Source organism: Lepisma saccharinum, chromosome 1 (genome assembly GCF_977018435.1).
Source record: "Lepisma saccharinum chromosome 1, izLepSacc3.1, whole genome shotgun sequence".
NCBI classification, from domain to species: domain Eukaryota; kingdom Metazoa; phylum Arthropoda; class Insecta; order Zygentoma; family Lepismatidae; genus Lepisma; species Lepisma saccharinum.
The window spans coordinates 145496429-145519828 of NC_139229.1; the positions used below are offsets into that span (position 1 = coordinate 145496429).

At 39.8% G+C, this 23400-nt stretch overlaps 1 protein-coding gene across 1 annotated transcript in view; it reads left to right on the forward strand.

Moving 5' to 3' along the window:
• eIF3j (eukaryotic translation initiation factor 3 subunit j) overlaps positions 1–23400 on the forward strand; it is a 38707-nt gene that overhangs the window by 7395 nt on the left and 7912 nt on the right. Inside the window, exons 3-5 of the mRNA XM_083139904.1 lie at positions 1421–1552; positions 3611–3746; positions 14160–14330. Of these exons, the coding sequence (XP_082996030.1) occupies positions 1421–1552; positions 3611–3746; positions 14160–14330 (439 nt within the window). The remainder of the gene's footprint in view (positions 1–1420; positions 1553–3610; positions 3747–14159; positions 14331–23400) is intronic.

A 23400-nucleotide genomic window follows, 5' to 3' on the forward strand; every position in this document is an offset into this window, starting at 1 on the left:
TTCCGCAGTGTGTAGCACAGTTTCTTCAAGACGTTGCTGACGAGGATTTTTTAAACTGGCTCTCCTGGCTGCCGTACCAAGTGTATTAGACCGTCTTTGGCGTAAAAGTTATCAGCATCGCACAACCAGAAGATCTTGATGACGTATTTGGCCGGTTTACTTGGTATGTATTGCACGAACTTGCATCTCCCACGGAAAGGCACTAACTGTTCATCGATCGTAAGAATGGCACCGGGTACCATGATTCTGCGACAGTTTTTGATAAAAAATGTCAGATATATCGAAATGCAGCCATGTAATCAGTCTCCAGACGTGCAGCGCCAGTATGTTTGTCATCAGATCAGAGCAGTCTTCTGATGTCTTTGAAACTATTTACTCCAAAAGTTGCTTTGTACTTTAGGTTGGAGAATTTGTTGAGAAAATGCTCACGAACAGGAACATCCCAACTTCTCTCAGTTGGCCTCAATCCGCACCAAATACATATGCGCATGCGCACTTTGCAGTGAGTCATGGCAGGGTGGGTGGTTGACCTTGAGATGATTTAGTTTAGTTTGGCCATAATTGATCATAATATGTAGGATCAATTTCCCTTTATGAATGTGTTCCTGCTGTTTTCAAGCTGGGGTCAAAACGACCCCACACATGGAAAGGAAGGGTATTGTTAAAAAAACGTTAAAAATATAATTTAAAATAAATTGTAAGAAATTTATTTATACATATTCCTATAGTTGAAGTAGCATTGTAAGATGTCACAGAAAATCAGAATTATTTGCTTAGATTTTATTATAATACCAGGAAATAAACAGACAGTGGGGTCAAAATGACCCCACACATGCATCCGAGGGTTAAAAGTTCATATGTTTTTAATGCTCGTGAAACATTTTATGAAGCTTTTTAGGAAATCTTCTAATTTGTGTATTGTACTAAGTATTGCAGTTCTGGATAGGTTTTTGTGTTTGCACTACATGCATTTTTAAAAAAATTGTTACCTATATCAGCATTGGCAAAAGGGTGTAATGGGTAAAGGGATTTAGTTTGGTTGCAAGTGGATGGTCAAAGATTCAAAACTGCTTCTTGACAAACTTTTTCTGAAGGCAAATGAATTTGGATGAAAAGCTTATGTACACTCTTGGGAAATTTCCGTTGATGTCTGCAATTTGTGAGTTAGAACAGGTTAAAAGTGCCAACATTTCTGAAAGCTGGTAGACAGTCAGATGGCACATGGAATGTGCAGAATAATGTGAAGGATTAGTATATTCTGAGCTGGATACTTTCAGATATCCTGCATGATGAGATCCATTTTTGTTGATCACTACAGGTACATCTTTTAGTCTCTTTCTTGAAATTTACATGCAATTCCAAGCTGAAACATGATTTTTGTTTTGGCTAACAAATTAAAAATTGTGCTTTTTTTCAACAGGATAACTGGGAAGATGAGGAAGAAGAGGAGAAGAAGGATGTGGAGAAGCAGGAGCAAGAACAGCCTGTAGTAACGAAAACAGTGCCCACTAAGAACAGGAAAACATTGATGGAGAAAATACAATTAAAGGAGGTACAGTTCTTCCATTAAGATTTTCAGAATCATTTAGTTGAGTGTGAATTGACATTTAGTGAAACATTAGCTTTGATTGTGGATAAGTGTACATAATAGCCCAGTTTTCAGCGTATATTCTTTGCCAGGTTCATGAATATTGTCTCATATCCAAGAAGATGAATAGAAGTTCACTCCCAGCCAAATCTCTCTCTATATATTTATAAACAAGTGGATGTGTTCAGCAAGCAAACTTGTTAAACTTCAGAAGGTGTGAAGTGATGGTCAAATATAAATGTGCATTCTTAGAATAATTTATTAAACCAACTACTAATAGTACTTTGGTAGACCATGAAGTTAAAGCAGTACCAGTATTAACATTGTTACCCGAACCTCAAAGGTTTAAGGTTCTCTAGCTTATACATTTGATCAGTTGGTTTGTTTAGTAAGGGCCTTAAATAATAAGACAGGTTTCTATTTTTATACACAATATTTGGCCCCATTTCAGGTGTAATTTCCTCTTGAGGATTAAAGAAGAACTCAGAGAGAGAGATACATATTACTGTAAGCTGGATTTTTGTGGTGGGGATATGGAAATTTAACTTATTTCACTTGCAGTTTCAGTTTTGAGTTTAGTGGTTCATTATGCATAAACAATTGCTTCTAGTTACTAATTTGTTTTGCCTTATGGGTGCCTTACTTAATTGCATAGTCATGTAATCAAGGGATACTTCATTCGATCCTCGATGGTTTGAGCCACCCACATTATGGAGGTCCTTTCATAACTCTCCTTTTTCTGGGAGTCACGAGGCTGTGGAAAGTTTGTTTTCTCTGACAAATAATTTGGATTTCCTGTTCAGATTCTATCATTTAGTGCTGACTGTGCTTAATTGTGCTGTTAATACACACAGAAACTTTTAAAAGAAAAACAGAAGTTGTTGATATTGTTTATCACAAAAAGCTGGATTTTTATGTACAGTTCTCTAAAAGTTACCTGACAACCCTGAAAAAGTCCATAAATTGTTAATGTGGCAACATAGCTCTTGAGCAGAAAGTAGCCAAACTTACTACAGGCCCCATTACTGGCAAGAAACAGTGGTAAAAGATTTACATTCTTGCTTATAACATAAAGTCAGAAATTAAATTCACTCAACATGTTAGAATATATTTCCAATTCTGCATGTTACAATTGGAAGCAGAGGAAATTTTCTGAGTTTTGAAATACTGCAGTGAGTAATTGTCCACATGGAGGAAATCGCTGTCAAGTCTGAACACAGAGGGGGCATAATTATGAATACTTCAGGTGAAATGTTATATTTAAAAGTACCTCAGAAAATACAGTGCAATGCAGAAAAATTCTCACTTCCAAAACTAAACAATGATGCCCCGGAGAATATATTTTCTCACCTTTGTTGGATGGCCAAGTTCTATACTTCCCAGTATGAAGGCCTAGCTAGCTGTGTGAAAAAATGTTTGAAGACCAGTTTATCAGTACTGGACCTACATTTTAAAGTGGAATCCGAACTGCTATGTGCCTTCACTGGGGATCAAACCCAGGTCCCTTTTATTCCAAAGGGAGCTATATGAAGGATGAAGAGAAGATACCCTCAGGTATGTGGCAAGTTCCATTGCTGAAAAAGAAGTACAGTAATTACATTGCAGTGTATATGAGAATTACACAGTGACCTCCATTCTTCCTTGTCAACTGATGAAAGCAATACAATGATGTGCCCCCCTCACTCCCCAAGGCAATTTTTGTTCCGAACCCTTCCAACTGTAGTTAACATATTTTGATGTAATATTATTAGCGGGCCAGTACAGAGGCTATTTTAAACTCATTGCACATTCAAATGCTTCATGCATTCCCTAATGTCTGGTCTGTTGAGGTCCTAAATTGTGAGTTGGACAATCTGTTTGCACAGTTTTGATACTGACATTAATTTCATATTGGCACATGTGTGATTTTACTTAAAGGTAAATATTATGAAAGATGTGCATTACTTTGTATATAGCTTGTCTTATAACTTTCTGTAATTATATTATCTGGAATGGAATTAATCTTTTACCTTTCTTTTGTAGCGAGAAGAAGCGGAAAGGAGGCAAAGGGCTCAGGAGGAGACTCCGGAATTGACACCTGAAGAAATATATGCAAATAAATTGAGGCAGCAAAAGCTACAAGAAGAAGCAGATCTTCAAATTGCTATGGAAACTTATGGTAAGCCACAATAGCATGTAAAGCTGTTGATGGTGGTACATGCATAAAATTAAGTGTAGAATAAAAAGTAGGCCCAACTTCAGATTGCTACGTCCTAAACTCATCATCACATGAGTTCATGATATGTATACATGTACATGCTAGAAATGTATGCTTGCAACATGGTTTTTCTGTTACATATCCAGGGTTCCCATTTAAATCATCAAAATCTCAAGAGGGCAACAACACTAAGCAGATGGATTATGGCACAGTCTGCCATATTCCCATTGTTATAATTTATATTCCTGTTTGCTAGAAAAGATGATAATATGCACCTAACAGTCCTTATAAAGGTTCTATGAATTTTGGTACTTTATATCACTCCCCTAACTCGGACCTCTGAGTTTATAGGTGAGGGCCTGTAATACCTTCCTTTTTAATATCTTTTTATGCATTAAGGAAGCTATATGATTGATTTTAATACTTGTATGCTTGTGCTGGGTTCTTGTGTGCATAGTTACCTCTAACACAAAATGTGGCAGTATAGTTCCCAACTAATATACTGGAATCACAATGTATATTCCACTTTTTCAAGCAATTTCAGCTCATTTAACTAACTAATTTTCTGGCCTTCTTAAACCTGAAGGTTTATGGCTGCAGCAACACAAGCCTTCCATCTTTCCCTATCCTGAGCAAGATGTGATCCACTCTTTTCCATCCTTACTGATTTTCTTTAAGTCCATCTCAACGTTATACCTCCATCTTCGTCTTGGCCTTCCTACTGGTCTCTTACCATCAGGCTTCCCAACAAGAATCCTGTAAACACTTCTCCCCTCTCCCATTCGTGCCACATAGCCTGCCCATCTAAGTCTTCTTGATTTAATTATTCTAATAAGATCTGGACAGGAATACAAATTATGTAGTTTTAAATTAACCTCCTCCACTCACCTGTCTCCTTATCTCTTGTAGGTCCAAATATTTTTCTAAGGATTTTATTTTTAAATATTCTTAATTTGTGTTCCTCTTTTAATGTAAGGGACCAAAATTGCTGTTTTGTATATTTTAACTTTTAGTTTCTTAGATAGTATATGAGAAGATAAAAAGTGTATGAAGAGAAAAGTAACATGCATTTCCTGAATTAAGTCTGCTTTTTATTTCCTCTTTAATATCATTTTTATTAATATATTTCAGCACATTTATACTCAATAATCAGTACAACCAATGCTAACATTAAGCACAGCAAATAATATAATAATGTTGATTTCAGAATAGTTAATTACTGAATTAGCATTAACTCTTTCGCTGCGGTCGTCGCATTTACGCACAGCACGCCAGGTGCCTTGCTCCGCGGAAGTTGCATTATTGCAAGTTCATACTTCCATTCGCTGCGGGTGTCGCATTTCTGAAGTATGTCGCTTTTAGTAGCCTTCTGACATCTGTTGATAGTATTTGGAACTATTTGAACTTGTAGTTTTGTTTTTATCCATATGATGTCGTTAATTACGCCTCCGTTTAGAATTCTTTGACATACGAGCGTTGAGTGCTCTGACATGTCAGTTTCAAATGCATATGTAAACATATGCATTTGTAAACAACAGCAAATGTAAACAACATGGCTTCGTCAAATCGTCAATGCTTGTCTGATAATGATGTTACTGAACTGTTATTTGCTGACTCAGAATCAGAAGGTGAATTAAGTTGTGACGATAATAGCGACAGTTTTTTTGAGACTTCAAGTGGTGACAGTGATTGTGTAGTGTCTGATGAAGAATTTGTACCACCGTCTGTAATATCATGGAACATACTGACAATGTGCTGATTGCTCACAAGTAAATACAAACTAAAGGTTAAAAGATTAAAAATCAGTAACTTACGTGTGTGAGCATGAGATTTATCAAACTATGTTTCGAAGGTTATACTACCTCCTCCTTCAGGTTGAAACGATGTTTTTAGACACCTGACATGGTGCCTCGTCGAGAAAGTGATGGTTGAGGATTTAGGTTAAAATGGTATAGGAAGGACACTTTCTAAAAAAAGAATGTAAAATACACATACTAGATGCTAGATCAAAAGAGGGAAATTCAGTTTAAAATGCTGGGGAAATGCATAAGGGAGGCATATGCACAGGTGGATAGGCTCAATTCTGAGTGTTACATGTTACATTTAGAAATAGGATAATGATTAGACCAGGTGACATGGGGGCGCATCGAGGAGCGACATTCTAGAACAGTCGAACAGGTGAAAGTTAGAGACATTGAAATAATTAGGAAGAAATTAATTAAATTGGGAATTAACGAGAGAATTAAGGAGGGAGAGAATAGGCATAGAAAAGGGGGTGAAAATAAAGCCAACATTTTAAATTTAACAAAACTTCAACCCCCTAAAGCCTTAGCGGAAATTATGAAAATGGGACATAAGTTTGCCATAAGGGATGAAAACTTCGAAAAAGAAGAATACGTCATTGTGGCGGAAAAAATAGCAGGAAAATTAGACGAAAAAGAGGATAAATCTAGTGTCAGGGTAAAAATATGTGACATCATTGACAAACAAATGCACCTAAGCATAAGGGAACAAGGCCCACCCGCAACCAATCATAGGACACCAAAGGGGAAATGGAAAGTAAGCTTAGGGGGAGTCTTCACAATGTGAGAAAATGGGTTAAAGATAATGATGTGTATTTGATTAGATCTGATAAAGAAAACAAAATGGTTATCATTGGGAAAGAGGAATACCATAGCAAGTTGGAAGATAGCTTTAGGAGTAATGACTACGAAGAAACCAAAGTTAACCCCATCAATAAAATTAAACGGTAACTTGAAAAAGGCATTGAAACCAGTTTTACTTTGGGAAGCGCAGAAAAAAAGAAACTACTTAAGAGTGTTAAGGAAGGGAATATTCCCACGGCCTTTGGGATACCAAAGACCCATAAGGAAGGGATACCCCTCAGACCCATCATCTCCATGTATGCACATCCGGGATATGGTTTAGCTAAAGAAATGATTAAGAGGATGGGGAAAATTAATATGGACACTCAATTAAGTATAAAAAATTCCCTTATGGTCAAAGAAACCATTGAGAAACTTACCATAGAAGAACGAGACGCAATCTGTAGTTTCGATGTTATTAATCTGTATCCCAGTGTCCCCTGGGACAAAGCCGGGGATTGCTTGTATGGATGGGTAATAGACCAAAATGTTGAAATCTTGGTCGCTTGGGAATATGTCTGGTGGTTTTTTCTCATTACGGGGTACAATTACTTCTACGTTAACGATAAAATCTTCCGACAAAAAGAAGGGTTGGCCATGGGTAACCCCATTTCCGGCCTCGTGGCCAACATCTTCATGCACTATGTCGAAAAAGCCACCATGGAGCATGTGGGGGAGGGGTAAAATATTATGGGAGATACGTGGATGACATCCTCATCATAGGGAATGAAACCAAACTTGATAGCATTTTCAACCAATTGGGTAACCAAGATCCCAGAATTGGTTTTACCAGAGAAGATCTGGCCAACGGAAAGATTCACTTTCTGGACTTGTGCCTTACTAAAACCGGACAACAGATTGTAACCGGGGTCTTTCATAAACTGGTGGCTGGCGAGCTGTACCTCCATAAGAGATCCCAACATTCGAATAGAACTAAATTAAATGTTTTTGTTAACTTTTTCATTCGCACCGAAAGATTATGCAATGACGAAAAAGAGAAAGAAGAAGAAGAAGAATGGATAAAGAAGGTGGGTATAAAGAATGGGTATACTATCCGCGACATGGAAAAAGTAGCTAGGAAAGCAAAAACGATTGTTAGACAAGAAATATCGCAAAATGATAGAGATGAAGATAAAACGGAGGTAGGAAATGGTGAAAAGAACACTTTATTTTGTCGGGATTCCATATTTTAAGGGTGTTTCCGAGAAAATTGAAAAATCCGTAAGGGGATACGGGATAAAATGTGGGGTGAGAGCACCTCGGAGCATTGAAAATCACTTCACGTCTTATAAGAAAGGGAGGGGAGATAGGCACAATAACCCTGAAGAGCAAAAGGGAGTGTACAGGATAGTATGTGAATGCGGAAAGGAATATGTGGGACAGACCGGGAGGAGTATGCAAATTAGGTGGGGCGAGCATGATAAAGATGTAAAGGAGGGTATACCCAAGACAGGATTATGTGGACACGTATTAGTTAACCGGCATAAGATCGCCAAATGAGAAGTCATTAGGAAGATTAACAATAAATTGGACAGGAATGTGTGAGGCAGCCTATATATGCGCGGATAATAGGAATAAACTCAATAGGGATGATGGGAATTTGGAAGATGGCTGGATAAACTTTTTTAAAAAATGGGATAAAGCCGCCGGGAGTAGAGACGAGATGGGCTTCCATGTTACCCCTGAGGTTAGGAAAGCCACCGAGTTGGAAGTTGAATTCACCTTGGATTGGTGACTCACGAGCCCCAGTTGAGGAAAGACTGGGGGGAAGGAGTTTTCCTTCTCCAGGTATGAGCTGACACCATGCATTTGCCTACCCCGAGCACTGATCGGCAGTTCGCCGTCATCAGCTTTGAACGTTCTTTTGTTTTTATAGGGTATTGCGCCGTTTTAGTATGTGAATTTTACATTCTTTTTTTAGAAAGTGTCCTTCCTATACCATTTTAACCTAAATCCTCAACCATCACTTTCTCGACGAGGCACCATGTCAGGTGTCTGAAAACATCGTTTCAACCTGAAGAAGGAGGTAGTATAACCTTCGAAACGTAGTTTGATAAATCTCATGCTCACACATGTAAGTTACTGATTTTTAATCTTTTAACCTTTAGTTTGTAATATCATGGAGCAGAGTGCAAAACAGAATTGATCTAGGTGCGGGAATTTCAAAATTTTTCAAAATATCATACCCCCAGGGACTACAGAATGGTTCGCCAGTGCAGGGAATGACTTTTGTAAGTTCTCTATAACGTATTTTGCATTGAAATTTTGTAAAATTATTCTTTCTAAAAAAATGTTTTTTTTTTTTCAAAATTTCAAAATTTTTCAAAATATCATACCACCAGGGACTACAGAATGATTTTCCAGTGCAAGGAATGACTTTTGTGAGTTCTCTATAACATATTTTGCAATGTAATTGTATAAAATTATTGTTTCTAAAAAAATGTTTGTAAAATTATTGTTTCTAAAAAAAATTTTTTTTAAAAATTTCAAAATTTTTCAAAATATCATACCACCAGGGACTACAGAATGGTTTTCCAGTGCAAAGAATGACTTTTGTTAAGTTCTCTCTCATATATAATGCAATGTAATTGTGAAAACTATTTGTTATAAAAAATATATATTTTCAAATTTAATAACGCAGCCAAGGGATATTGTGTGCCAGAGAATTCCGCAGCGAAAGAGTTAACTTACATTTTTTTTGTTTCTCCAAACTACACTGCCCTCCATAAATTAAGCAACAAATGGTGATCATCCAATAGAATCAAACATAAGGCCGGAGGGTGTACATATTTTATTTGTAACGAAAGTGACCGTTGTCTGACACTAATAAGGGATATGATCCCTAACGCATTCGTTGCTTTCTTTCAGCGTGCCCACCACTCTTCTTCTCTTTTCTCCAACTGTTTTCTCTTTTACCTCACATTTTCTTGTTGTTGTTTAATTTCTGGAGGGCAGTGTACATCCAAACCAAAGATATCAATAGGGATGTGCCGAAGTTGATTACAGGTGTATGAAAATCGGCTGAAATTGACATATCAGAATCGGCAAAAATCTGATATTTAAACCAGTACAGATTATACTAGAGTTTTACCTTCTAGCAATTTTTATATTCTAGTTTGGTAAGATTTATTGAAAATTCGGTTATGATTCGTCATTATTGTAGAGTTTTTGAAATACAATTATTGCAAACTCTCATTCAGAGGATCAACCAAACTATAAATCGGAAATAAAACAGTACATTGCTGAACCAGGATCTGCTGTGGTATTGGAAATTCAAAAATGAGTTCAAACCTAAAGCAAGTGCTGAGAAATTACTTGAGCATACCTGCTGCATCAGTATTCAGTGATTGAGTGTCCAGTGTTGCTGAACAGATTTGTGAAAACTGAAGAAGTATTTTACTTCACCTGAAGTGCTTCCAAATCTCGTATTTCTGAAGTTGAACAGGAATTCATTTTGCATTTCAAAGAACTGCTTGTGTACTGATGTTAAATCTCTAGGTTCACATAACCTTTTGTAGATGCAAATGTACATTTGCAACTCTTGAGAATATACAGGGTGACTTGTAATTAGATGTATTCCCTGAAAGGGGTTAAAGTAGACACAATTTGCAATAAATTTGACCCTATGATACCCCTTCCAAAAATTAGTAGTTTTCAAGATAATCGAATTTCTATTGTTTTTTCAAAAATGACAATTTTCCACATAAAAAGATGAATTGAGAAAAAACTGCTCATTGTATGGAACTTATTTCAGCGTTTTCTGATAGCTAACAAATAAGTGATTCGTTGAAAAAAAAAAAAAAAAAAGTTTTCCCAAATAACAATCACATGTAAGTAACGGGTGGGTCTAAACTTACAAGTGATGATAAAAAAATGCACTGTTAGTTTACTTGGCAATGTATTAATAACAAAAATGGTATGACACGAAGAGTACAAATTACTTTATTTACTTCCTTGTGTCATCTGCTATCAAACAAGGTACAAATGTTGCTAACATTCACATTTGTGTACAAGAAATAATATTTCATTCATCTTCATGTGAATGGAATCAATGAACAATACAATTAAAGAACATTACACGTCTTGCTCAAAGTGGACACCTCCGTTACGAATGCAGGCATGCAGGTTTTTACAGACATTTGTTCTCTTAACTCATGATGTGATGGTGTCCTTGATGTGTTGACGAGCTTTTAAGATCCTCTCCCTGAGATATTCTTGCGAGTTTACCGGTGTCATGTAAACTAATTCTTTCATGTGGCTCCAAATGTAAAAGTCGTAAGGCATCAAATCGGTGATCGAGCCGGCCAGGGAATCGGGCCACCTCAGCCAATCCATTTCTTTGGGTAATTTTCATGGATCCACTGTTGCATGCCCAGGCAGAAGTATGGATGGGCATCATCAACAATAATTTGATTGAGTAATTTTTCCTGCCCCAAATCTTAAATGGAATCACTTATGAACATTTTTTGAGGAACGGTATGGCAATGTTGTTGAAGAATGTGCCTCTAGCTACAAGACATGACATGATTTATCAGCATGATGACTGCCCAGCTCAATTCCCAGGCCTTGCGACCTTTACATTTGGAGCCACATGAAAGACTTAGTTTACAAGACACCGGTAAACTTGCAAGAAGAACTCGGGGAGAGGATCTTAACAGCTGGTCAGCACATCAAGGACACCATCACATCACGAGTTAAGAGAACAAATGTCCGTAAAAACCTGCGTGCCTGCATTCGTAACGGAGGTGCTCACTTTGAGCAAGACGTGTAATGTTCTTTAATTGTATTGTTCATTGATTCCATTCACATGAAGATGAATGAAGTATTATTTCTTGTACACAAATGTGAATGTTAGCAACATTTGTACCTTGTTTGATAGCAGATGACACAAGGAAGTAATTAAAGTAATTTGTACTCTTCGTGTCATACCATTTTTTGTTATTAATACATTGCCAAGTAAACTAAGAGTGCATTTTTTTTATCATCACTTGTAAGTTTAGACCCACCCGTTACTTACATGTGATCGTTATTTGGGAAAAACCTTTTTTTTCAACGAATCACTTATTTGTTAGCTATCAGAAAACGCTGAAATAAGTTCCATACAATGAACAGTTTTTTCTCAATTCATCTTTCTATGTGGACAATTGTCATTTTTAAAAAAAAACAATTGAAATTCGATTATCTCGAAAACTACTAATTTTCGGATGGGGTATCATATGGTCAAATTTATTTCAAATTGTCTCTACTTTAACCCCTTTCAGGGAATACATCTGCCCGACCCTGTGGCCGAGTGGTTAGCGCATCGCGCTGCGACGCCAAGGGTCCCGGGTTCGAATCCCGGTCGGGCTTGGTTGTTTGTGAATGTCCATTCATCTATTTCATCATTTCATCACTCATCCCCATCTTCGCAAATTAGCCAAGAGGCACAAAACGCGAAGTAAAATAAACTAAATCAATCAATCAATCAGGGAATACATCTAATTACAAGTCACCCTGTATATGTATATACATATGATATGCAATAGAAATGTACATACCAAATTTATTTTTGTCATGCAGAAAATAACATCCTATTTCTGTTTAATAATCTTATGTATCGGAATCAGTTAAATATCGGCATCGGTATCGGTTCCAAAAATTATCGGTGTGTACATCGGCATCTGTAAATTTTCAGCTTCGTCACATCCCTAATTATCAAGATCCTTTTTTTTAGTTTACAATATGCAGATGCTTTGTTAGTTGTTAACCAGATGTTCCTAAAAATATGTTATATTATTGAAGTCAGGCCACTTGTACTGTTGGTACAACAGATAATTCTGAGAATCAAGCAAGAAAATGGTATAATCTGTAGAAATTTCAGCATGTTTTTCAACAAGTTCCTTGCAACAGTAATTTACTCCTGAGTGTACAGGCATCAGCAGCTGCGACTTTTAAAAATGTTGCTTCCCCACTCCCCAAGGGTGAAGTTTATGTTTAGTACCTTATACAGGGTGTTTGAAAAAGAACTCCCTAGTTTTAAGTATAAATTTAATAGGGAAAGTAATGAAAACTTACATCAATGAGTACATATCATGAAAGAGGATTCCTTCAAGTTTTGTTCAATGTTAGTACACCTCAACGTGGGATCCATTTGTTGCCTTGCACACGTCGAGATGATATTCCACTTCTCGCTACGTATTCACCATTTCAGGTGTAACTGTCCCAACCGCATCGACGATTCTTTCCCGTAAATGATTGATGTCTCTGATCCTAGCACTGTACACAACATTTTTTATGTGGCCCCAAAAGAAAAAGTCCAGTGGGGTTAAGTCTGGGTTTCATGGTGGCCAAGGTATTGGGCCAGCCCTGCCTATCCACCATCCTGGAAAGCGAGTGTTACGAACCGCACGCACCTGTTTACTGTAATGAGTTGGGGCGCCATCTTGTTGGAAAAACACAAGCCCCTTTTCCGCCTCAATATCGTCCATTTGGGGAAAGACGTACTCTGTCAACATGTCATGGTAAACGTCCCTGTTTATTGTTTTTTCTACAAAAATGAAAGGACCAACCACATGATCTTCCATCAAACCGCACCAGACATTAAGTTTGGGAGAGTCACGCTGATGCTGAATAACTTCATGTGGATGCTCTGCCCCCCAAATTCTACAATTATGACGATTAACTGTTCCACTGACATGAAATGTAGCCTCGTCAGAGAAGAGAATGTTTGGTAAAAAATTGTCATCATCATCAATTCTGTGTAGAAAGTCAACAGCAAACTCATACCTTTGTATTTTATCAGTAGGTTTCACTTCATGTAACAGTTGCAATTTGTAGGCACGCAACTTTAGTCTTTTACGAACAACATCATATGTACACTGTACCTTTAGTCACTCCTAATTGTAGACTACGTCTGGCCAATGACTTCTTCGGGCTCCGAACACACGAAACACGGATCTGTTCAACATCTTCGGAAGTTCTCGGTCTACCTGGTGATTTACCTTTTAAAACACTACCGGTTTCCTTGAAAGACTTTAGCCAATGACGGATAGTTTTTGCTGTAGGTGGTTCACCACCATACTGACGTCTAAAATTATGTTGCACTGTTATAACTGACTCAGTTTTCACAAACCAAATAACACACTGCGCTTTCTGTTGCGGAGTACACATTGTTGCCGAGTTGCTCTGCACTACATGAACGCCGGAACTGAACTGAGGGAACAAAGGAAAAAACACAGCACTGGTGCCATATCAAGGTCAAGCAGACCTACCAACTGCAAGGGTGCCAAACTTGGAGAGTTGATGAATCAAACACCACAAACTAGAATACTGTATGTCACTTTGTACAGATTCTAGGACACATTAAAACTAGGGAGTTCTTTTTCAAACACGCTGTAATATTGAATGGTATCTTTTGTATGTTGAAAATTGTGTTTTTTTAAAAGTGATCTTCGAAGGTTACTAGCTATTGTTACACGTTTGAGGCTTGTTGTTGATTAAGTTCTGCCCTAAAGGTATGCTAGTTTCATATGTGTTTTTCGTAGTTGCCTTGTAATCAAGGGGTTTGATACCTGGTGGAGGTGCATTGCACAGTGGTTCGTATCCCACTTTAATCTGTGGATCAAGTCCCAATTAGCCTATATCTACATAAAGTGGACTTTAAACAACAATTCAATGAATCAATGAAAAATCATGTGTGTTTTTGAGTATTGTTGATACTTTAACACTTCTTCTGTTCATTGAATTTCAGGTACAGGAGAATCTAGTGCAGATGCTAGTGGCATAGATGCTATAAACCCAAGTAGTAAAGAGGATTTTGAAAAATTCGAAGAAATGCTAACGAGAAAGATACAAATATATGCAGTGTCACCACATTTTCCATTATTTGCAGAGGAACTAATTAGAAATATATGTGTAAATTGTAAGTATATAAAGTTTTTTGCATGTTGGCATCGTTGTTAATAATAATTGTAGGAGTCACTATGTATAAATTTTACCTCCGCTAAAAGCCCTATCTTTATAAGAGAGAAAACAAAATAAATTAGTTCATGAACTACTTTATAATATATATACCTTATACTATATAATACAAAGAATTTTATTTCCTAAACAGCATACAAGATATGGTTACATAGAACGATTATTATTTTTTTTTTTTTATGTGACGGATAAAAGTAGTCAAGCTAATTTCGGAGGTATGTGCTTATGCCCTGGTACCTGAAAATTAACCCAGGGCGTCAGTTCCGTGAATTTTTTACGGATTCCCCCGCTTTTCTTTGATTCATCCTTGATTTCCATTATTTTTTTAATTACAATAATTCACTGTGACATTGGCAAGAATGTCCCAGTGTGAAGAACCAAATTTGTTCGGTTTTCCTGAACAAAGTTGGTTTCACATGATTCTACAAGGTAAGAAGATTAAGATAAAGGTTAGAAATAGTAGGAAGTAAATAAGTGTTAGTGTTTAACATTAATATTATTTATGATCAGATACGAAATTACATAAGTAATGTTTTCTTAGGATAAGTTTTATTGTGTTGTGCATTAGTGTTGATGGATGAGATGAGGAATGGACATTAACACGATTCTATGAATGTTAAGCAGGGTCTATGTTCTAGTATGTTATGTTTGAGATAGTGAGAGTATTATTGGCTTTGAGATGTACGTATTAATAGTAGGAAGAGATATGAAAGAACGAGTGGTACCTGATGCAAGGAGACTTGCGGGAGACCAGCAAGAGTTGGTCGGACAGGGATGAACATCGGTACGACGGTTGGTACCCGGGACATCATCAGGAAGGGAAGAAGTAGGGAGGGATTTCCTGGGAAGTATCAGGTACATTAGTACGTTCGGTAGTGGAAATATAGAGAATTGTCAAGAATCAGTGAGAGAAGTTTGCAGTGTGTTTAGTAACGAGAATAAAGAAGGGGGTGTAAGATTACAATTTAAGAAAGAAACGAAAAAGAAGAATCTTGGTTAAATTCGGTTGGTTCCTAGGTCGAGTCCTTGCAGTGTTATCCTTTGCCTTTCTCCGGGGAGACGTAACCTTTTTTCGTTTTGGCGTATCACTGTCTTCTGTATTAGTGTCTCCTTCTTGATGTTCCTGTGGGAGGTTCTGCTTCATTATCCTCTTGGTGATCTTAGTCCTAAGGAGGGATGTCCTGTTGTTGAGTTTGTCGAAGGTGGATTCTTTGTGATCTTCTGGGGGGTATATTACATTCCGGAGGTAGGGGTTGAATGGGGAGGTGAGTGATGCCGGATTTGAAGAGGGAATGTTCCTCTTTCGACACCAGGTTTGTTAAGTCGTTTAGTGACGTAAAGTGCTCGGGATTTCTTATTAACTGGTACGTGTTGAAGTTTGGTAGCTTTTGTCTTAAATCTTCGATTTGTTTGTTTGATGTCTGGCAAAAGAAGGCTTTATGTTCCGGTGTGTCCGTCTCGGTTTTACATTTCAGGCATTTATCAGTCTGTCTGAGGTTGTGCTTATTTAGGTGTTGACCGTAGGGGCCGTGTCCCGTTAGGAAATGTATGAGACCTCTCGTGGGATGGAAATGGTCCATCGAAAGTCGTTCTTTTATGTTTGGAAGGAAGCTGTGAAGTCTCCTTCCTTGCGTAGCTTGTGTCCATTCCTGTTGCCAGACGCTAAACAAGTGGTTGTAAATTTCTGGTACCGTGGCAGGGCGTATTCCAATTAGTTTATAGATTTCGTCCTCTTGTCCATTTCTAAAGTAATACTTTGATGCTCTAGTTTTAATAACGATTTCAATAGGCTCAAGAAGGGAAATCGAAGATAAAGCATCCACTGCAATCAATATGCTATCCAATTGGTGTGATCATGCTAAACTCAAAATAGCTTCAGAAAAGACTCATTATATTATCCTTAAGGGGAAGTTACAAAGAAACCCTCAAATCAAATACCTTATTATATATATATATATATATATAAATATACCGCGTGAGCCACCTAAAAGTACCACCTGAAATAGCGAAGAAACCAGAAACAGTAGGGATGTGAAGTTTGCGGGAAACAATATCAAATGGGGCTCGTAAATCGGAGGTATGAGGTGTGTCGAAAAATATCGACAAATGGGGCATCTGGAGCAAAGTCATATTTTTTTAAATGGAACGATATACAATAACGCATAATATAAAAGAGCACATGCAGAGAAACACAACGCCGTTGGTCTCATGCATCTACTGCACATAGGAACGAAGATATGGCCATGTGAAAATATGTAAACAAACTAACAAGTGGCCCACTTGACCGTCAGTACCACGGCATGTACAAGTATGAGATGTCGGAAGCCATTGGACAAGATGAAGACAGAACGTGTTAAAGGAAGAAAAAATACAGTAGACATGGTCAGCACCATGTATTTGACAGTGTTACAGCATAATGAAAATGACCATGACAGTATGTCGAAGAACCACTGCGTAAGAAGCGAAAACCTGTCAAAGTGTGTGTTCAAAGTGGTGGCCGTCAGCTGCGATACAGGCAACGAGGTGCCCATGCAAAGATCGTTGCACAGAATGTAGCATCTCGTAGGGAGTGTCCCTACAGGCTGCAGTAATGCGGTGTTGCATATCCTCTGGAGTTGTTGGCACATCCTGGTAGACAATGTCCTTCAGCTTTCCCCACAGGAAAAAGTCTAACGGTGTCAAATCTGGGGAACAAGCCAGCCATTTGACAGGCCCTCCACGTCCAATCCAACGATTTGGAAATGTATTTTCCACACATGCTGTAGCGCGTCTTGCACTGTGAGCTGGGCACCCGTCATGTTGGTACCACATTTCCCTCCTTGTCTGAAGTGGTATGTCCTCCAATAGTACAGGCAGTTCATGTTGTAAAAACTGTATGTATCGGTCAGCATTCAGTGTCCCTTGTATAAAAAAAGGGCCAATGAGATGTTCACCCACTATACCACACCACACGTTCACACTCCATGGGCGCTGGCGTTCCACTTGGCAAAGCCAATGTGGATTTGTCACCGACCAATAGTGCATGTTCCTTAGGTTGATATTTCCATGATTGGTAAAAGTTGCCTCGTCAGTGAAGAGGATACGTGACAAATCGGGTGTGTCGTGTCGTAACATCCATGTGCAAAACCGAACACGGTCCACAAAATCATTCCCGTGAAGTTCCTGATTGAGGGAGATATGATAAGGGTGACACTTGTGTGTGTGTGCAGAATGCGCAATACACTTCGCTGACTCATCCCAGCATCCCTGGCAATTTCACGGGAGCTGACGTGCGGATTCACAGCAACAGCGGCGAGAACATTTGTTGCACCTGCCTCACCTGTAGTTGGCTTGTTCCACACACGTGCTCGTGGTGTTACACTTCCGGTGTCTCTTAATTTAATAAATAACTTACCAAACAGACGTCGAGATGGCTGTCGTCTGTCTGGATATCTCTCTGCGTACACACAGTAGGCTTCTGAGGCATTCTTTCGGCATTCCCCATAAATCAGGATCATGTCCGCTTTTTCTATGTTTGTGAACACCATAATCTTCGCTCTTACCACTACGACTGCTTGCTATGAACTAACACGATCTCGTGGACCTGCTATCAAAACTTGCTCTGCTAAAGGCAGTTCTGTCAGGCACCTGAGAAGTCTTACAAGCCGTGGTACTGATGGTCAAGTGGGCCACTTGTTAGTTTGTTTACATATTTTCACATGGCCATATCTTCTTCGTTCCTATGTGCAGTAGATGCATGAGACCAACGGCGTTGTGTTTCTCTGCGTGTGTTCTTTTATATTATGCATGTTATTGTATATCGTTCCATTTAAAAAAATATGACTTTGCTCCAGATGCCCCATTTGTCGATATTTTTCGACTCACCCCATACCTCCGATTTACGAGCCCCATTTGATATTGTTTCCCGCAAACTTCACATCGCTACCTGTTTCTGGTTTCTTCGCTATTTCAGGTGGTACTTTTAGGTGGCTCACGCGGTATATATATATATATATATATATATATATATATATAAAGTGAAAGAGGAGAGAGGAAACACTCACCGGATGCAGAAAAACTTCAAATTTTCGTGATGGTATGTCACATCTTCAGGAGTAGGGAAACGTTGTAGAACTTTGTGACAAGAACGAAGAGTTAGCGTGACCTGCAGTGTTGCCAGGTCCAGAAAAAAAATGTGCTGACAGTGCCACAAAAAATATAGGTGGATCTTTCGCCAGGCTTGTCGAAAACTGGGAGAGGGTTGGGAATGAGTGGCATTACTGGGTGGCCTTGTTCAGGCATGGGGTTATGGTTGTATTCATGGTCGATATGTAGGCCCTCTCCCATCTTCTACGTATTGAGGTGTTGGTGGATTGGGGCAAGGAGTGGACGATCTCTACCTGGAAGCAACCTGGAACAAACTTAACCACTTCAGCTCCATCAATTTCACCTGGACCCACTCCACCAACCAAATCACCTTCCTGGATGTGGATGTGAACATGAAGGAAGGACATTTGGAAACCTCCATCCACATCAAAGCTACCAACCATATGCAATACCTACACTTCTCCAGCTCCCATCCGTTCCACACCAAGAAAGCCATCCCATTCTCCCTGGCCCTCAGAGGTCAACACCTCACCCACCTCCCCACAGAACTATAACCTCCGCTTACACCAAGCCTTGACCAACCGTGAATATCCTTCCACCCTGGTTACTAAACAAATATCCCGAGCTGCTTCATACACTCCCACCAAGAAACCTGCCACCAATCTTCCTGCACTTGTCACCCTATATCACCCCCTCCTCAACAAAATCAGACACTCTACGTTCCCTCCTTCCCATCCTGCAAGTGATCCTGACACCAGAAATATCTTCCTCGACAAGCTAAGGAGTGGTTTTCAAACACCCTCCCAATCTCCAAAACATCCTGGTCCACCACAATCCACCTACTCACAATCAACTCGCACCCGCCCACAAATGCAACCGCCCAAGGTGCAAAACCTGCCCCATATTTGTCACTTCCCGCACCTTCCAGATCCATACTGCTACCGGTAAATTCACCCTCTACCCCAAAGTAACCTGCTACAGCTCTAACCTAATTTATATCCTCACCTACAACATCTGTGGGAGCTTCTACCTGGGGGAAACATCCACAGCCCTGAACCTCAGCATCAACAACCACCACTCCTCTACCCAAAACCTGGACTTTGCTGTTGCCATTCACACCAAGCACCACAATATTCCTTTTAATGACTGCTTCCAAGTAGCAGTCGTCCACTCCTTGCACCAATCCACCAACACCTCAATACGTAGAAGAAGGGAGAGGGCCTACATATCGACCATGAATGCAACCACACCCCCAGGCCTGAACAAGGCCCCCCAGTAACACCCCCCATCCCCAATTCTCTCCCTCACCACCACATTTCTCCCCACTCACACACTCACAGTTTTCGACAAGCCTGTCGAAAGAACAACTTATATTTTTTGTGGCACTGTCAACACTTTTTTTCTGGACCTGGCAACACTGCAGGTCATGCTAACTCTTCGTTCTTGTCACAAAGTTCTACAACGTTTCTCTACTCCTGAAAATTTGAAGTTTTTCTGCATCGGGTGAGTGTTTCCTCTCTCATTTTTCACTTTTTATTTAGCCCTTGTGGCCCTACTTCCTTTTATCCTATATATATACAGAGGTGGTTTGCTTTATATCCGACCATTGTCGATTCGGTGCTGCCACCTGGTGTATCATGCTGGAACTATGGGTCTGCTGGCGGGAGCAGTGTTGTGTCTTACCTTGTAGGTGCGTGAGTGTTGGTAGTGAATGTTATCAAATGGCGCCCAAAATCAACCGGTATTGGGAGGGTTATGTAATGGCTCTTTTCCATGCTAAATTTTCATACGTATTCATTGTGAAACCATGTCGGGAGAATGGGTTAACACTTGGGGTGACTACTGCAAAAGCTATTGTGGCCTGTTACACACAACAGGCTCTCCTTGCGAAACATTCATCCACATAAACCACCAGGAGAAGGGCTGCAAGCAAAGTTTCACCCGTAGTGCTAAGGGGGATCCATCGATTGGCGTGCCAAGAAAATCCCTCAATTCAACGTGATATGGCCCACAGATTTCACCTGGCACCGTCAACTGTGAACAAAACAATTCGCAAGCGCCTCAGGTTGAAGCGTGTGCGGAAGGCCCTTGTACGCCACCTTCTACCGCGTCACATTGCCGAACGTAAGACGAACTGCAGGAAACTGTGTGAAAGTACCTGGCGGGTTCCCAATGGAAGAAAGTTGTCACAATGGATGAATCATATGTCCATCGCACTGCTGGTGGTCACATTCGGACGATCACATACCGTGACATTGACGGCAAGGGGCACAGCAACTTTGTTCGTCAGTGCAGGGAAAGTTTCCCTCGTGGCTTTATGGTTGTGACGGGATTCGGATATGAGGGTAAGTTGATGATACGCAAGGTGGACAAAAACGTGAAGGTGAATACCAGATACTTCCAAGACTCCATTCTAACATCTATCTATTGGAGAGACATTCCACAATTGTATGGAATGGATGCGAACCAGGTGATAATCCATATGGACAAGGCTTCCTGTCATTCCGGTTGAAGACATTCCTGTGAAAAGCTCAGATGCCAGTCCAATGGATTTTTGCGCATTTGGACTATTGAAACGACATCTTCAACATCGCCACCCGCGCACCTTGGATGGTCTATGGAAAGCTTGCAGGGAGGAGTGGGACAGAATTCCCATGCCTGTCCTGCGCCGGAGCTTGCTGCAATGGAAACTGCGATGCCGGGCGATAGTCCACAATGCTGGGGGTCCAATAGAACATGATCGGTGGTGGCGGCACGGTATCTCTTTTAAGGTGAGTACCCATCAAAAATGGTCTGATATAAAGCAAACAACCTTCTGTGTATATATATAGGATGGACCGTTATGAAATTTTGGCCGATAGCGATAAAGTACCGATATAAAATTTACCGATACCGATAATCGATATTCTACCGATCCGATATAAAATTAGAAATGGTCCATGAAGAACAAGAACCTAAAAGGTTCATTGACCTCCTCAATATATGTCTGCTTTAAGATGACTGCAGTGCAAAAGGAGTTGCATGTTTAGACATTTACGTTTTTAGAAAGTAGGGCACGGAGATTATCTATAAAAATTACAACAAAATGGCAGAATTTTGCACTAAATTATCATATATTTATCAATATATTGGATCGGTAAAATAATCGGTAATTTTACCGATACACAGATATGCCTATATTGGCCGATACCGATAGAGTACCGATTAATCGGTCCCATCCCTAATATATAATATGGATAGAATGAGAAAGAGTGCCAGAGGGGCGGATAAACAAAAATGGCAACCACAATTGAAGAAAGTTTGATATTTCGAGATCATGACCTCATTTTCACCGTAGGTAGAAAGTATGGAGTACAAAAGTGTAGAGGCACCGAATACTGACGCCAGCATCTGTCAGCACAGTGGTGCCAGAAACAAGCGATAGAACACTGGTTTTGCAAAAGTTCCTTTCACCAGTGTTTACTGCAGGATGGATGGATGGTGGGTGGGTGGGTTGTGGTTAGGGGGGAATGGGAGAATATTTATTGGGTGGCTAGGTTGAGTGAGTCTGGGGAATATGGTGGCGTGCATTCCTGAGATGTAGGCCCTTTCCCATCGCCTGCGGGTGGAGGTGTCAGTGTGTTGGGTAATAGGTGTATGTATTATGGCTACATGGAAACAGTTGTTTAAGGTGGTGGTGTGGCTGTTGGGGTGGGTGGCGACGGTAAAGTCTGAGTTTTGGGTGGAAGCTCTGTGGTTATTGATGCGGAGGTTCAGGGGGTAGTGGTTTCACCCAGGTAGAAGTAACTGGAGATACTGGAGCTGGTTGGTTGTATCTTCACTACTCCAGCTCTCACCCCCCACCACACCAAAAAAGCCATACCATTCTCCTTAGCCCTCAGAGGCCAACTCATTCCCCTCATCCTGCCAAAACTACAACCTACGCCTGCACCAAGCCTTAATCAACCGGGACTACCTCTCCACCCTCATCAACAAACAAATAACCAGAGCCACGTCTCACACCCGTGGCATGCAACCTAAAACCAACCCTCCCCCTCTGATCACCCAATACCACCTTCACCTGAAAATTAAACATACCATCCACTCCCTCCTTCCCATCCTCCAGTGATCCCGACACCAGAGACATCTTTTGGGACAAACCTAGGGTTATCTTCCGATGCCCCTCCCCCCAGCCTACGCATGCAACAAACCCAGATGCAAGACCTGCCCCATACTTACCACCTCCCCCCACATCCCGACTGCAGGTGGTGAATTCACCCTTCTCCCAAAGGGCACCTTCCACTCCTCCAACCTAATATACACCCTCATCTGTCAAATCTGTGGTTACTTCTACCTGGGTGAAACCTCTACCCCCCTTCCTGAACCTCCGCATCAATAACCACAGAGCTTATAACATTACAGAGTTGTATTTATTCCACAAAATGTGATTGCCTGCTTTCGTTCAAGATACAAGCAGAATTTTCAGTTTTTTACAAAACATTAACTGAGTGAAGCAAAGATGAAAATTACCTTTCACATATTTTTATTACTCAGATTCTATTTTTACCAAAACAATCGCAAGGGGGCCCTTGTTGAGCCTCCTTCACCTGATTTACACCGGAAAGTCCAGATACAGGGATATACAGAAAATGCCCTGATTGTCTTGGTGAAGTTTCAATATGTTAAAGGTGCATAAAATGAACACAAAATAAAAAAAGTAACACATTGGATATATTACTCATGGTTGTATAGTTCAGCGCTGTACTTTTAACTTTGTAATGATCGACCCTAATAAGGCCATATATTTGAGAGCTCTCAACATTTAAACAAGACTCTCTATCAAAATCACTGAGCACTTACATTGTTCAACTTCTGGTTAGCACTTCCTCTTTATTCCTCCTGTCTGTATCCTTAAAAAGTTTGCTGTAGAAGCCACCTCTCACCCA